General features: G+C 31.8%; 1 protein-coding gene across 1 annotated transcript in view; it reads right to left on the minus strand.

Moving 5' to 3' along the window:
* Positions 1 to 16,583, minus strand: part of LOC108914336 (trafficking protein particle complex subunit 10) — a 45,731-nt gene that overhangs the window by 17,210 nt on the left and 11,938 nt on the right. Inside the window, exons 3-10 of the mRNA XM_018720129.1 lie at positions 15,924 to 16,110; positions 15,572 to 15,774; positions 15,237 to 15,512; positions 6,212 to 6,418; positions 5,963 to 6,148; positions 5,097 to 5,843; positions 2,539 to 2,799; positions 307 to 690 (exon numbers count right to left, since the gene is read on the minus strand). Coding sequence (XP_018575645.1) covers positions 307 to 690; positions 2,539 to 2,799; positions 5,097 to 5,843; positions 5,963 to 6,148; positions 6,212 to 6,418; positions 15,237 to 15,512; positions 15,572 to 15,774; positions 15,924 to 16,110 — 2,451 coding nt within the window. The remainder of the gene's footprint in view (positions 1 to 306; positions 691 to 2,538; positions 2,800 to 5,096; positions 5,844 to 5,962; positions 6,149 to 6,211; positions 6,419 to 15,236; positions 15,513 to 15,571; positions 15,775 to 15,923; positions 16,111 to 16,583) is intronic.

Here is a 16,583-nt window from a genome sequence, read left to right on the forward strand (position 1 = left end):
TTTCATCATACCATCAATTTAATTTTTTAAATACAATTTTGTCTTTTACTTCTGTGTTCACTACGTCACTTATCGTGGCTTAAGTACTAAATTTAAAAAATGATTCAGATACCATGAGCTTTATATTACCGTTTATTTCACGAAACTAGATTAAAATTAATATATTGAAATAAATGATAAATGGGGAGTAACTCAGAGTAAGTGGAAATGAGTAGAAATAAAGCGAATAAGCCTGAATATGAAAGGCACAAACTGGAATAAGAATACCGTCCGAACAAAATACCATTAAATAAAATGTTTACTCACTTGACTAGATTCACAGTTTTTGCCCACCACTGTGCAACCACCTCCGACCTTGAGTACAGCTTGATCTATGATTAAGTCTTTTTCGCACTGCCCTGTCACGGTAATGTGGATAAACTTTCTATGTAATACTGTGTGTAACCTCCAGATAGCTGTAAGAGGAGGAGTAAAATTAAGCGCCACGACAATCGGCTTAGTAGTCCAGGGGCAGTGAATAGTTACTTGGTGGTCTTTTGACAGCATGTCGGCTAATACCCGAAGTCGCTTTCTGGTACTTGTAAAAGGGACATTGTGACCCACCTCGAAATCTAGAGTCGTTGTTAAAGTTTCACCCTCCTTGACCTGAAGAGTCAGACCTGGTGAAGCGGTTAGTTTTATTTTAGACTTCTGAAATGAGATTTAATTAAAACATTATTTAATTACGAAAATAAAGAAATAAATATTTATAAACATTACATCAGGTATTTGATAGTTTTAACATTAATCGGGTCATCTTCATAAGCGAAATTTTGCATAAAATGTTATAAATGTAAAATACTTATTAGGTCAATAAATAGTATTTTTTTGTTTATGTTGCATTAAAATTTCTCAAAAAAACAGTGTCAGGCTGGGTCACGTAGATGAATAGATATATGTGGGGCCAAATAAAAACAGAATTTAGTAAGGTATCAATTTTTATAATAAATCATAATTCTCAATCATTTGTAATGTGTGTATTGTTCTGGACCTAAAAGATAGATAGTAGTCAATATTTGTTAAAATTATGTAACTCATTTGGTGCAAAAGGAAAATAATTTTTACTAAAATTACCCTCGTCCTGTATATCTAATGGTATGAGCAAATTGTTCAAGTGTAAATCTACGAAACACTGGATTTAAGGATGTTCGATAGATCTCTTGCGGGGCAGACAGTGCAGTAGGGAAGCCTATGCTTATACACGGGAGTTTTGTTGTAGTACCAACCTTACATAAACTAATTTGAGCGAACTAAATATAATATATGCAAATTAAATTTATACAACACATATTAGCTCGCATATATTTTTCGTGTTTAATGCACGGCAATTAACTTTTTATTTGAATAAAAGTGTCTATTTATTTATTAAGAGCTTGTAAAACTATGGGTGAAATCTGGCAACATTGCCACATCAGTATGGCGTGGTGGTCAACTGTCAACTGTGCTTAACCGCGTATACCGTAATCATGCATCACGAATCCAAGATACAAAGGAAAAGTAATGACTGAAAAGCAATGTAAATGGCGTATGAAACAGACAGAATATGGATTGATGAGAAAAAAGTAAAATATGCAAACCGGGAATTCATATGATAACTATCAAGCTCAGTGTATGGTAGTAAGACGTCGCCTTGTCAAATTGAAGATTATGACAGAACATCTATACTGTTCATTTTGCAAAGAGATCCTTTCAATTTTTATTTCAAATTGTTATTAAGTATATTGCATTAGATCATGAAAAATTTATTTAATATTAATATTAATAACATAATAATCATATAACATATGTTTTCGATTGGAAAAATTTTATAGTCTATAATCGAGCTATTCAAATATATTGCATCAGTCAAAGCGTTAAATACAGCATACAGTGTTGGCATATTTCCTTTCATTGGTTCAGATGTTTGTTCAAATTTGTCAAAACGTTATCTATTCATTCCATTATCTCAATTAATATATTGTAAGTGCACATTTTTAAGAGCAATATTCACGTATGGTTAAAGTTTTTTCCCAACTCCCATAAGAGCTTGTATATAAGAGCATAATTTTTAATATCACTTGTCAAAAAAATTACGTTGGCAATAGATCTGATATTTTTACACGAGGCAGTTTGCATATTTATTAACAAATTTCTATTGTTTTGAAAACTTTCTTATCATTTTCTTTTCAGTATCGAACCTCCTTAACCTTAACAAAACACCAAATCTCAGTCTATTGAAGAAACTTAAGATGGAGTATTTATCAGAATTATAGAATCCGTATATATTCTTATAATTGCTAAAATGATAATTCTAATCAAGAGGATTAAAAAAGAAATTATGAAATAGGTTGTTCATATTTTTGCAATCTTATAAAAAAAAAATGAAAGGATCCAATTTTGAGAGAGAAGTACATGTTAATTTGAGATAGTGAGGGGGGTACATTTTATTTTCAAAATATAAAAAACAAAATGACCAAAATACTTTCTAACATATTCTAAAAAAAATTGATATGTACTTACTGGTTCAATTGAATAACTTCCTATAGTTAATATTAAATTCATAATTTGTTCGATCCCTGACAGTAACGGGGCAGCTCTTTTGTACAATTTTAGAGAAGGACCTTCTTCTTTGATTTCCAATGCCAGCCTTGGTATAAGGGGAGCAGAAATTAAATGTAAGTTTTTAATGTGTATTGCCACTTGCCCTAGATAAAATTTTCCAACCCTGGTGGCTTGCTTCTTCAGTCTTATTATGTTTAATCCTGGGGTTATGAGTAATGGCTGTAAGAAAATTTTTCATGTGAAATATAGGAACCAAAATACATTTTTGACATATGTACATCTCTGCATAGTATGTTCCTTAAATATGATCTTAGTCTTCATGATACAGTGTTGAAATTTTTGAAAAAATCATGTCTACACAAATATCTTGAAAGATATTTAATGCAGAATAATGAATCTTGAGAATTTAACTAAATTGAGCTAAGCTACGTCAAAAATAATTCTAAAACTGCCCAATATTGATAGGAACTTTTCTGATGAAATTAGCAATTCTGCATTTGGCTTGAGTATTTCTATCGACATTTCTATTAATTCATGCAAACTACATAGGTCTAGCTTGCCTAATTAGGTAGATGTAGAGTTCGATTAATTTACACAGTAGATTTCATAAAAAGAAGTTCTGGCAAGAAAAGCAGCAATTTTGTATTGTGTTCAAATAGTTCTACTAGGTATCAGATATGCAGTAGGTAAAGGGGTAATGTACGTATATCCTTAAATGTGTAAGTTATTATAAAAATGAAGTAAGTACTAGTAAAAACAAGGTTTTTATTTTATTAGTTAAAGAACGCCTTTCGGATTTTAAAGAGCTTTGTTGTAATGAAAGTACACACTCCAAAAAATATCTAGAATTTTTTTGGTGAGTGTAAGTATATTAGAATTTGGAAAAAAAATATCAAAATTATTTTCCATTTTTTTAAACCATTGAAAATATATAAAAATCTGAAAATAATCTATAATATTCTCTGAAATATTTTTCAAAGATCTGCATTAATTTCATATTTTTAACTGTTGTAGTTTTTGAGAAAAATTAATTTGAAAAATAACCTCTGCACATTATCTCAAAAGTAATGTGAGAAGCGGCACTAAAAGTGGTATGTACATAGGATGTTTTCATTGTGTGCTAATATCAACACTTATATTATTTTACACATTAGTCATGGGGCAATTCACCATCCTTATCTGGCTAGACTCTTTGTCATTTCTAACATATGCCAAATTTGTTCCAAGTGATATTCATAGTTTATCAATTTAGGAAAGAAGACTGCTAGCCTTAAATATAATCACAACAACATAACAATAAAGATTAGAGAAACGAACATAGCCAATATACAGGGTGTTTCAGAAGGACCTACCGTAAAAACAGGGGGTGATATTACGACAAAAAATAAGAATTTTCTGTCGTATGAACTATATGTCCATCTCCTCTTGTTTTCGAGATACAGAGCGACAAAATAAAATTTTTTAAATTGGATTTTTACGAAAATTTGTAAACGATACGAAATATTTTTATGAAATTTGGTAGTCTGGGGTTTTTAAGGATGCCAAAAATGCTGGTCTAATTATTTTTTTAATATTTCATAAAGGGTGTTAGTTATGCTACATTCCTATTACATTTTAAGTTCTAATTTTTTTAATGTTAGGTTTTTTACCATTCAGGCTCCAATTTCTAATGTACAATTTTATTTTCTAAAATAATGTACTCTTGTTAGAACTTGCTAATGTGGACGGTTTTCGAGAAAAAAGGCTTTTAATTAAATTCTTACAATATTATGATGTATAAAATAAGTGACTTTTCTCAAAGTATTTATTATTTTATTAATTATTCATTACTAACTACAGTCACTAAAAATCACTAAAATTTTGATATAAGGTTAATTATAGTATAAAATATTACTAAGAATGTATGCTTTGTTTATGAGACATCCATCAATAAGTTTTGACATAAGACTTCTTTGAGAAAAGTCACTTATTTTCTACACCGAAATATTTTAACTTTAATTAAAAGCCTTTTTTCTCGAAAACTGTCCACATTAGGAAGTTCTAACAAGTGTACATTATTTTTAGAAAATAATCTTGTACATTAGAAATTGGAACCCGAAAGGTAAAAACATAACCTCAAAAAAAATTAGAACTTAAAATGTAATAGAAATGTAGCATAACTATCACCGTCTATGAAGTATCCAAAACATAATTAGACCAGCATATCTGGCATCCTTAAAAATCTTAGACTACCAAATTTCATAAAAATATTTTGCAACATTTGGAAATTTTCGTAAAAATTCTATTTAAAAAATTTGATTTTGTCGCTCTGTATCTCGAAAACAAGAGGAGATAGACATATAGTTCATAGGACAAAAAATTCTTATTTTTGTCGTACTATCACCCCCTTGTCTTTCTGAAACACCCTGTATAACCACAAGGTAGATGTATTTTAATCGCGAGCAATGAAATGCCACAAAAAATTGTACATTCACATGCATCAATATTGAGAAGAATTAATTCAATATTATACTTACCAAGCTGTAAACTTCCAAGCAATAGCTAAAGTCTCCTTGAGTCTGAGGCGCAGCACTGTCTTTTCTCTTAAGTTCAGTAAATTTTGACGCAATTCCAGCAGTAGCTAACTGTTTATCCTGTTTATAATCCAAATTTCTCTTTATCCGTAGCCTCTGCAACATTGGATTCTGCAACTTTAAATCCTTCCCAGTTAACACTTTGCTAGAAACGTACTTTTCAGTCAGTTTCTTATTCTCTTTATTGTCAACTTCTAACGAGATTAATAAATTTGTACACACAATTTCTCGGGGGAAATTTGATTCTATCACAAGTTCAACGTTAATCAAACTATCTTGCATAATAACACTGTCACTTTTTAAACTGACACTAACTATCTTTATAATATCATTGAAAGGCACTACTAAAGGATTAACAAGAGAGTCCAAAGATTTGCGCATTTCATCGAAGTAGGTCCAACGAATCAAAGTATCAATTTCTAAAGCAGCAGATACAAATGCACTGGCACTGACTAACTTCCTTACATCTTTAGCTTTCTTAAAACATTCAGCCAATTCAATTTGTGTCTGGGCAGCCAGTTCATGCCAACTGTCTTGTTCAAACGTTCTCAAAGCATCACCAAGGAAAGCTGCAGCTTTCTGGGTTTCACCCAGCAACATATAAAATGATGCCACCTCTCTTCCTACAAGCCTGGCTGATCTCAAACGTCCTATATGTTTGTAGGTGCCCATTGCTAGCTCCGCCAATTCCTGGAATACCAAATTTAATTATAAAAAAAAATTAGGAATTTTAATTAATTGTTCTTATAAAAGAAATACAACTTTTAGACTAGCAAAACATCCCTCTAATTAAACAATGGCAAACTTACCAAGTAGGTTTTATTAAAAGCATCTTGCGAGCATAAAGCTTCCTTAAGTTTATCAGTAGGTGAAAAGTGATTCGGTGTACCTGGATCATCACCCATACCTGCAGATAACAATACAACTGTATGAAGTTGTTCTGAATTCGGTACATCCCCTGGTAACAAACCACACAGTCTACCTAGACTGCGTATCTGAAAGGATAGTGCAAAAAGTTTTTTTTTATATAATTTTCATGTGCTATTTTAATATTTTACCTTTTGACTAGAATATTCCCATAAACTAGCTGTATGCAGAGAGTAATCTTCAACTTCATCTGCATGGTTAAATTTATCGCAAGTCTGAAGAACTTCCATGCTGGCTAAGAATAGCCAACAGGCTACAGCTCCAGGCGGCGCTGATATTTCTAAAATTGCTAATTCTCTAGTACAAGTGTGTAGAAAAGGTAAACAGCGAGCAGCCATCTAAAAACAAGGTTTACTAGTTTGTCAAGCAAATATTTATGAAAATATTAAATATATAATTCTTTTTAATATTTTTGGCGGGTTTCTCGTATTGTACAACTTGATTAGATTTTTGGGTAAATAGAACTTTTTTATTTATGAAAATTGTTTAAATTTGTATAGAAGTTGTTTATATAATTGAATCCAGTGACATATACAGGGTGTTTCTAAAATAGGGTTCCAAACTTCTGCTGCATTTATAACTCATTAAAATAAGCCAAAAAGTTCCTGTTAACATGTGCCCTAAAACGCACCCTTAGGAAGTTATATGCCCTTAAAAGGGCTCAAACAAAACTGGTTTTTTTAAATAATAAAATGCAGTTATGAAGGATCCAATCATTTAATAAATAATTGACAGTTTATCAATAACTTAAATTGTTAAGCATTGTGGCAACGTCGGTCTTTTATTTGCCATGGTAAACAGATTTTTGTAATTTTTGGCCTAATAACTTGAAGAGCAGAGTAATTTTCAAACTCAATTTACTCGAAAACCGTTGGAAATATCGATTTGGGCAAAGATAATATTTTTTACATAAAATTGTTAAGATTTTATAAATCTGTAGAGAAAATTGTAAAAAAATTGAAATAAAAAAAATTACGGGCCGAAAACCCCCTTCACCAACCATAATGGGACGCATATGATTTGCATATCGAAAAACGGAGTAGCCTATGTTATTTAACATAAAAAGTTATGTAAGGCCCATAAATTTTTTTCTATTTATTTGCGACCGTTTTGTCAATAACAGCAAAAAAACAGTTTTGTTTGAGCCCTTTTAAGGGCATATAACTTCCTAAGGGTGGGTTTTAGGACACATGTTAATAGGAACTTATTGGCTTATTTTAATGAGTTATAAACGCAGAAGTTTGGAACCCTATTTTAGAAACACCCTGTATATTTTTCTATAACGTACAGTTTTTTAATTTGTAAACTTGTATTTTTTTTAAATCCATATTATACATATTTTAAAATGTTTGAAATCTGCATTTTTCCTTTCAAGTTACGTGACAAGTTATATAATATCTATACTATACACAATTTTTTTAAATGTATAGGCACCGAATAGTACACCAAGGAAGTACTTTAGTCATGAGATATACCATGTGTCCCATTTTAATCGATACACATAAATATCTCGTCAGTGAAGCCTCCAATCCAAAAAAGATCTAAATGAAAGTTGTTTGATCATTGGGAGAAAGCGGTTGCTGACCTTGAATTTGATATTAACAGTGACCTTGAAGGTCAATTGAAGGTCAACTTCGTAATTTTAAATGGGACCCCCTATTTTGTACCTTAGAAATGGACTCAGCAGATAATTTTACATTCGCATGTGATCGCAGCTTTGGCCTTGTGGTCAAGGTCACAGCGAGTTCAATGTTGCTCCGACGTAGACGCAATATTGTCAATAATTTTCCAAAGGAAATTTTCTCAATGACCAATTAAATTAACAAGGATTAATGAAATACATAGGTATTGGATATTATCAATTGCAGGAACAAATAATATGACGATTGAGTGCGAGAGGGTGAAAAAAATTTCTTGTTACTCAACAAAGGCATAACTCTGCTTAAGAATTGTAAAAGACATATTTGAGTATGTTACAAAGTAAGTGAGATTGAGTGACGGTGAAAAAATTTAAAAAAATTAAAAATATCACACCACTATTTGTGAACCCATTTAATTACAAGATCATTTCGTTATTACTACAAGGTTAACTCTTGATTTGATCGTCAAATAAACTTTTTCTTTGACCCCTTATTACTTTGCAACATACTCCGTGTAGAATTTAGCGTTTTTCGAGGATTCAGCCTCAGGAATACAGGTACCGATACAAAAAAATGTCAACATTCAAATGACCTTCAAGATTAAATCCAAAATCATTAATTAATGGTACCGAACATCCTTAAAAATATTTGTAGAGGTCATCAAGGTCGATTTCTGTAGTCGTCCTTCAAATGAGCTTAAAGGTCAAGGTCCAGTTCAAATCCTAGATCATGATTGAGTACTTTGATGAAAATCCCATTGACTTTGGGGGCAAACATCTTATTCCGAGGTTGCTTCAGGGGTGATACAACATTTGAACTCGCTGTGACCTTGACCTTGACCGCAAGGTTAAAGTTGAACTCACATCCGTATGTAAAATTTTCTGCGGAATCCATTCCCACGGTAAAAAATAGAGGATACCATTTAAAATTATGAAGTTGACATTCAATTAACATTCGAGGTCATGGTTAAGGTCAAATTCAAGGTTAGCTACCACTTTCCCCCAATGAACTGAATTTTTGGATAGGAGGCTTCACTGACGAGATATTCACGTGTATCACTTAAACTGGGACACGTGGTATACACTATTTGTTGCACTCCGTCATAATTAATCATTTATTTGATATATGTGAAAAATGCCAAATGTAAATATCATGTTGTAATAACTTTCTGTGTAATAACTGTGAATTGCAGTGGTAAATATTTGCTTTTGTTAGTTTGGGGAACTAAAACTTATAGAGCCAAATTGATTTCCTAAAAAAATGAAATTTCAATTCAATTCAAATTGTGAACAATCTTTAGGAATATTGAAAAGAAGACAAATTCTGTTACACAACAAAGAGAAATTACATCCATAATAATGATTCCATATATTCCTGTACTATCAGAAAAATTAAGAAAAATAGGTAACAAATTTAATATTAGAGTTTTTCAAACAACTAATACTCTACGAACTTTACTGTCAAAGACGCACCCAAAAATTGATTTTCAAAATTCAAAAATTTGCATTTGTAGCTTACCTTGTGAATGCAATAAACATTATGTTGGAGAGACTTCTCGACCTGTGAATATTAGAATAGATGAACACAACAATTATATTAGAAAACGAGAATTTGAGAAATCTAAAATTTGCGATCACGCTTGGGAAAACGGTCATAATATTCAGTAGGGTTCAGCAAAAATTTTGAAAAAGGAAAATAATACCATTAAAAGAAAATTAAAAGAGACCGCGATTATTTTGTTAAATGGTGAAAGATATGTGTCAAATTATTCTATGAACTTGGATTATTGCTGACTACAGATTCTAAAAAATGAAGTTAAGTAATAATAGAATAAACAAAATATATCTCTAGTTATGGAAACAGACAAAAGCAAACAAATTTAAACTGTCAAAGAAACTAAAACAAAAAGTGAGAAAAGTTGAGAAGACGAAAACAGATAGATTTTTGAAATGTCAACAACTTCTTAAAGTGTGTGAACAAAGCGATGTGTTTTTTGTACCATATTTTATACAGTATTCATAAAAGTTTACAAGCCATGGGACCGCTAAGCTTAGGCAACCCAACAATGCAGGATTAGTACTGGTAACGAAAATTCCCTAAATCTTGGCAGCATCAATATTTAAGGATTCATTTCCAATGCACCGTTAGTTTTTTTTAGTGTGATTTTTTTACTTAGGCAAAACTATTTTCATAAAAATAACCCTTGACTGATTCTTTTGGGACCAAAAAAATAAAGAGAAAAAAAACGAAAATTATGACAAAAAGAAATAACTTCAGACAATACAGTACAATCTCACTAATCCGGCACCATTAAAAACCTAAGAGTGCCGGATTACTGGAAAATTCGGATTAATGGAAAATGTATATGTAAACAGTATTAAATTAAAAAACGTTACTTTTAATTGTTTATTAACAAAGAGATTGGTACATAGATACATACATATTACAGTTGTGTATGCAAATATATGTATATTGTAGTGTTTTTATGTTTCTGTAAAATAATCTTTCAACTAAACTATAACTGTATAAACTGTATTCTTCAAGAATAGTAAACAAACGCGGAAAAAATAACGCCGGATTACTGGACGTGTCGGTGTAGTGAAGTGCCGGATTATAGAGATTATACTATATATGTTTTTGTATTTAATGAAAATCAACTGAATATACAATAAAAAATGGATTTGCCAAATACAAGACAAAAAAAAAGGCAATTTTGATCATTTGAAAATTTCCAACCGATACGAGACTACGAAAACTAGACAAATGCAAATCACATTAGTGTTACCAGTGTGGGCAATTTATTGCAAATTGCCTATCAGAAATGGTATATTTGCGACTAAATATTATACCAAATTTCCTTTATTTATCACAATTCTTATACAACAGTTTGAAAACTTTGTAAACTTTGACGTTTCACAATAACAAAATTACAACTTAACCTTCAAAAAACACACATTTTTCGAAAATTGCGCAGCCGTTTTTGTATTCTGCGCACAATGGGCTTGTTCACCATTTTTAAAAATTTCATTTTATAAAAGAATTGCACCTAAAAATGGCAAAAATCCAAATTTCAATAAAAAAAATGTAGAGGGTCAAAAAAATGTTTGAACAGTCTTATTCCCATATACTTTTGTACTGCGCAGTCACTGAAAAAATTAAAAGGAACATTCATTGGTCCACAACAGATTGGTTCTTGAGATACAGAGCGTCCAAAAAAAATGTTTGTTTTTATCTTAAAATTAGTCAAAGATTCACCATTTAAAGTTTGTACAAGTACTTAATAAACATCCTGTATAAGGCATGTGTAAGATTGTCAAAACTGCTTAACAAAATAATTCGATGACAATCAAATTAACTTTCAAAACCATCAAATGATCTTGATTGAACTAATTTAGTCAAATTAGTAAAATAAGAAATCAAAGTTGCTCTATGAATAACCCGAAAAATTATCATTTTATTTTTTTGAATACTTTGTTTTCCTGTCTTTCATATAATTGAAAAACAGAGACCCATTGATAAGATGTTTAGTTAGTTTGTCGAAACTGTTCTGATCAAAGAAAGGACCCCACACAAAATGAATAGAAATTGGGTCCCGCTAGATTTGGCTGGAATTGTGATATGTTATAGTTCTCGACATTCTGATGAAAAGTTGTCACGGACCCAAAGTGATCCTATGGATAATTTCAGAGATAAAGAGGGGGGAAGTGTGTGATTTTGGCTGTAGGACTAAGCTTCACGTTGATGGATTCAAACACTGAGGCATATAATGAATTTTGACCAGGAGGTACAATGCTTTTGGGATCGCTGAACCTGAATTCTTGGATAGCTTAGCTATTTAAGGTCACCTGGAGGTCAAGTAAAGGTCGTTTCAAGATCAAACTGAAGAAAAGACATATTGAATTTTGACCAGTCAGTGTATAGGTTTTTGGGCTCGCAGAATCTGAATCTGGAGATAGTGTAACCCTAAAGGTCACCTTCAAGTCAATTCAAGATGATTTCAAGATGAAACTAAAGAAAAGGCTTGTATTGAATTTTAACCAGTGCGTAAGTATATGTTTTTTTGAGGGGAAAACTGGATTTGGGGATAGCTTAGCCCTAAAGGTCACATTTAGGTCGTCAAAATCATTTCAAGGTCAAAGTAAAGAAAAAAGGCCTTTCACGAATGTTAACCTGTATGCAGGGACCTGGACCGTACCATTTTTGGACAGAAAACCGGACCAGAACCGTAATTTTTTTGTGGACCGGAACCGAAACTGAACGCATATGTCATGTTATAATTTATTCCATATATCGAACCCGAACCAAAAAAAATTTAAACGTTTTTTTGGGTTATTTTCGGTTCTCCTAAAGCTTCCGTTTTGGTTGTGTTTCTGTGGATTTACCTTCGAGCATCTACTACATGCCATTACAAAAAGTGTGGCTGAGTGTGAGAGAGACAGACAGTATCTCAGTACATGCTGTCACTAGTGCTGGCAAAAACCAGAAAAAAGTGAAACCGGTTAACCGGGTTCCATAAAAACCGATTTCAGATAAAACCGGTTAGTCGAATAGTTGTTAAAACCGGATATTCTAAAATCTAATGTAGTTAAAATGTTAAAACAGTTAAAACAGTTGCACTTGTTACTGTGATTCTTCAATTTATTATTTATATAAATAGATTTAGTCGTTTGGTGTGTGTGTGTGTGGGTGTGGGTGACTGTTTTTTTATCAGTCTGTGTCTGTGTCCTAGCATAAAATATAAAAATAAATTGTATTTCTCTTAATAGTTGTAATATGTATGTACTATGTAGCCTGTGTCAATAACTGAAAAAAACTAAGACTATATTATGGTGTTATGTAGTTATTGGCTATAAAGAAAGAATCCGATTATTCGGATGTTTGAATAGATTATCGAATTATCGGTTATTTGAATAATTGGTTATTTGAATAATCGGATATTTGAAGAATCGAATAACCGAATAACCGGTTTTCGGATTTCGTAAAAATCCGAATTATCCGAAACCGGTTAACCGACTATCCAAAAAACCGATTTCAGTTGCCAGCACTAGCTGTCACATTCTTCGCTTCCCTACGGGAGTCAATGAATGCGAGCATTCATTTTCAACCAATCGTGTGCATGCTAGAGTGAGACAGCATGTACTCTTTCACCCACAGATTTATAAAGAATAATTGGTAGCATGCCATTGCGAAAAGTGTGGCTGAGTGTGTGAGAGAGAGAGAGAGCATGTACCGAGATACTGTCTGTCTCCCTCGCACACTCAGCCAAACTTTTCGCAATGGCATGCTACCTCCAGTAGTATATGCTCAAAGGGAAGAGTAATTATTCTTTATAAATCTGTGGGCTTGGAGTTATGGAGTTGGAGTTGTAAAGGCTGTGTTCTGTGGTAGAAACGGCATATTACTTTACTGTTTGTTTTTGTTGTGATCGTGTTACATATCATTTTCTTAAACAGATTATCATCATTCATCCTAGATAAATAATACATTGTTCATCATCGTTTAAATTTAAATAACTAAACATTTTTATACTGATTGATAACTGATGCAACCAAAAAATTACTAAAATTACTCTTCATGCATATTTCGATAACTAACATATTCCGTTGCCATACTTTTGCAGTCACTATATGATATAATTATTGTTAAGTATTGAATTTTACAAATGCATAATTAAATGGAAAAATTATCAGGAAGAATTTTTCACTATAATTGTAATGATATTACATCACAAGGGAAAACCGATAAGAACCCTTTGGACCGAAAAAGGCTGGTCAAAACCTGACCCAAATATCAGCTAGTGGACCGTAACCGAACCGAAACTGAAATGGTACATTTCTAACCGAACCGTAACCGGACCGGTATCGTTATTACATTAAGGTCCGGGTCCCTGCCTGTAAGTATGTATGCTTTTAAGATCGCCGAACTTGAATTCACGGATAGCTTAGCCGTATATTCAGTTTGACCTTGAAACGACCTTTACCTGACCACCAGGTGACCTTAGATAAAGCTATCCAAGTATTCAGGTTCAGCGATCCCAAAAGCATTATACCTACTGATCAAAATTCATTACATGTCTCAGTTTTTGAATCCATCAATGTAAAGCTTACTCAGTCCTACAGCCAAAATCACACACTTCCCCCCTCTATATTTCTGAAATTATCCATAGGATCATTTTGGACCCGTGACAACTTTTCATCAGAATGTCGAGAACTATAACATATCACAATTCCAGCCAAATCTAGCAGGACCCAATTTCCATTCATTTTGTCTGAAGTCCTTTAACAAAAATTTGACGATCTGACACTGGTCTAACAAAGATAATATTCAATTTCTTAAATAAAATGGATTATCCTGAGCGCGAAAATATCAAAATTCCAAAGAGATATTAAAAAAAAATATTTGTTTTAAACTAAAAAGATTTTGTATTTTGTGTTTAGGCGATATTTTGATGATCAGTTGGCGACTTACGGATGAAAAATACTGGCAACTAGTTTAACGAAGTAAGATGCATTATGCCGGCAAGAAAGTGGTATTTTTTTTCAAAATGTACTAATACGTTTATTAAAACCCCTTCAAAAATTTCTGTAACAGTCCCAATAGCCTCAAAAAGACAAGAAAAATGGTTTGCTGTACTAAGAGAAATGTTAAAGAAGTATTTGCAACATCGGATGCTGTGAAGATTATTTTGATGTTTTTATCTTATTAAAAAAAACGATAAATACAAATTTGCTCAGGAACCTAATAAAGAATTTATCGTTAACCAAAACAAGACGAACAAGCAAAAAAAGAGCGAGGAAGAAAGGAAGTGTATATTTCTTCCACGTTATTTACTGTTCTCAAAATTTGTAAAAATGTATGTCAAACAAAACTTACATATCTTAGATGTCAGGCAGCCTCAAAATTAGAAAAATCAGACACTGCAATATAAACTACAAAATTCCAAATACTTCCAGACCAATTGAAAGACCCCCAGAAAACGATTTTGACGGACCACAAGGGAAACATCGGATTCTGATTTTTATCCACCTAATCAGGCCAATAAACAATAATGAACGCAATAGTGTTTATAATCCCCTACAGAAGAGATCCGATCTATGTATTCTATTTTCTTAATCATTCTTTTTCTTTTGATTAACAACAAAAGTGACAGAAATGGTTTTGCCTAAAACTTTTACTAAAACATAAATTTAAATAAAAGTTTGCGTTATAGTGTAGCTCTGATATTGCACAAAAAACTGAACAAAAGACATCTTTACAAAAATAAAAAATTTTTACAAATAAAAAAGCTATTCAGCATCACAAAAAATCTCCTAAGCTAAGCAAGATATGAATAGTCATTGCAATTAATTTTTTTCCCTTAAATCGGAATGGAACTATTATCTATTTCCTTGTAAAAAAAAATTGGAAAACTCTCAATAGTGTTCAATTTGGCCCAGCCTGCACTAAAATTTATAATAATTGCAAAATTTTTAAATTATTAAGTAACTTGAAAACAAAAGCAAATTGAAAATCATACCTCCCAAACTTTGTTGGTGAGCAACAACATATGAGCTTGTTTGGCAAAAAGATAAGCTCTCAGTTCTAATATAGATGGATTATTTGTTAATTTCGATGGTCCCAATTTCAACCCATGCCATTTTTCAAGAGGTTTCTGGAATTTATGCAACCAGTTAACACATTCACTTGTAATTCCATTGACCACAAACTGAGAGAAAAGAGCATCTAGTTCATCATACTGTACAAGAGCTTCATCGTTCAATCCTAACATTTCCAATACCTGCGCTAATTCTTCCTGAAAGTATTTTGTAAACAGTAATAAATGATGCATATTGTAGACACTCAATTTTTTACCTGCAGCTGAAAATACTGCATAAAATCCCATCCAATTTCATTTCTTCTTTCTCTTTGCTGCCTAACATGATCCTCTAAGCGAGAAACTGCTCTGGCATAAGAAACTAACAACAAGTGCCTTATACGGGCTACTAAACCTCTCCAAGAATCTGCTGAACGTGATTCCAATTTTCCAGGATTTATCACAGAAATACAACGATCTCCTAAAATTGAACATTTAAGTCATGGAAAAATGTCTGTTTCATTTCTGGAAAAATTTTATATTATTATACAAAAATGAAGTGAAATCCATATTGTTTCTTATGAAGAAAAAATCTATCATAACTTTCAGCAGAAAATATATATATCAAACCTTGTTTAGGAGCAAAATCAGCTCTTATTTTATCTAAAACAGTTGTTCTGGGAAGCAATTTATTAGCTCTTTTTCCATCATAATTCTCAACAACCACGATTAACCAATCTTGAATATCCTTAGCAGTTAACTCTTTCAGCCAGTTTTCAATATCTTCTCTAAGAGAAGTTTTATAAATGTCCACATCCTATAACAAATAATACATTGACATTTAAAGATATACAGGGTGTATCTAAATAACACCGAAAAAATTCAAGGGGCGATTCTCCGATGAAAATTAATAGGGGTCTTTGGTATAAAATTTTTTGAAAAAACCCTCCCCTGAAAAGTTACGCCCCTCCTAAAATTACAAAAAAAAATTGTTTTTCTTTTTTATCTTCCACGTACATCAAGCTAAAGAAACCAAACTTGGTGAACATTATCTGTCAATAAAACTACACTTTTTGAATTTTTTTCAACCCTGAACTATTTTTGTAAGGGGTTGAAATAATCAACCCCTATGACATTTTTTCTTATAATTTTTTTTTCGATAAAATTTTTTCCTTTTAAAAAATATGTCTAAAAAACCCCATTCATTTACTAACTTTTTGATCTCTTCAAGTTTCTTCGAAAAGTTAAGGATTTATGACAAAAAAAAATAAATGTATTGTAATGTATTTT

The sequence above is a fragment of the Anoplophora glabripennis genome, unplaced genomic scaffold (genome assembly GCF_000390285.2).
Source record: "Anoplophora glabripennis isolate ALB-LARVAE unplaced genomic scaffold, Agla_2.0 scaffold806, whole genome shotgun sequence".
Lineage (NCBI taxonomy): Eukaryota > Metazoa > Arthropoda > Insecta > Coleoptera > Cerambycidae > Anoplophora > Anoplophora glabripennis.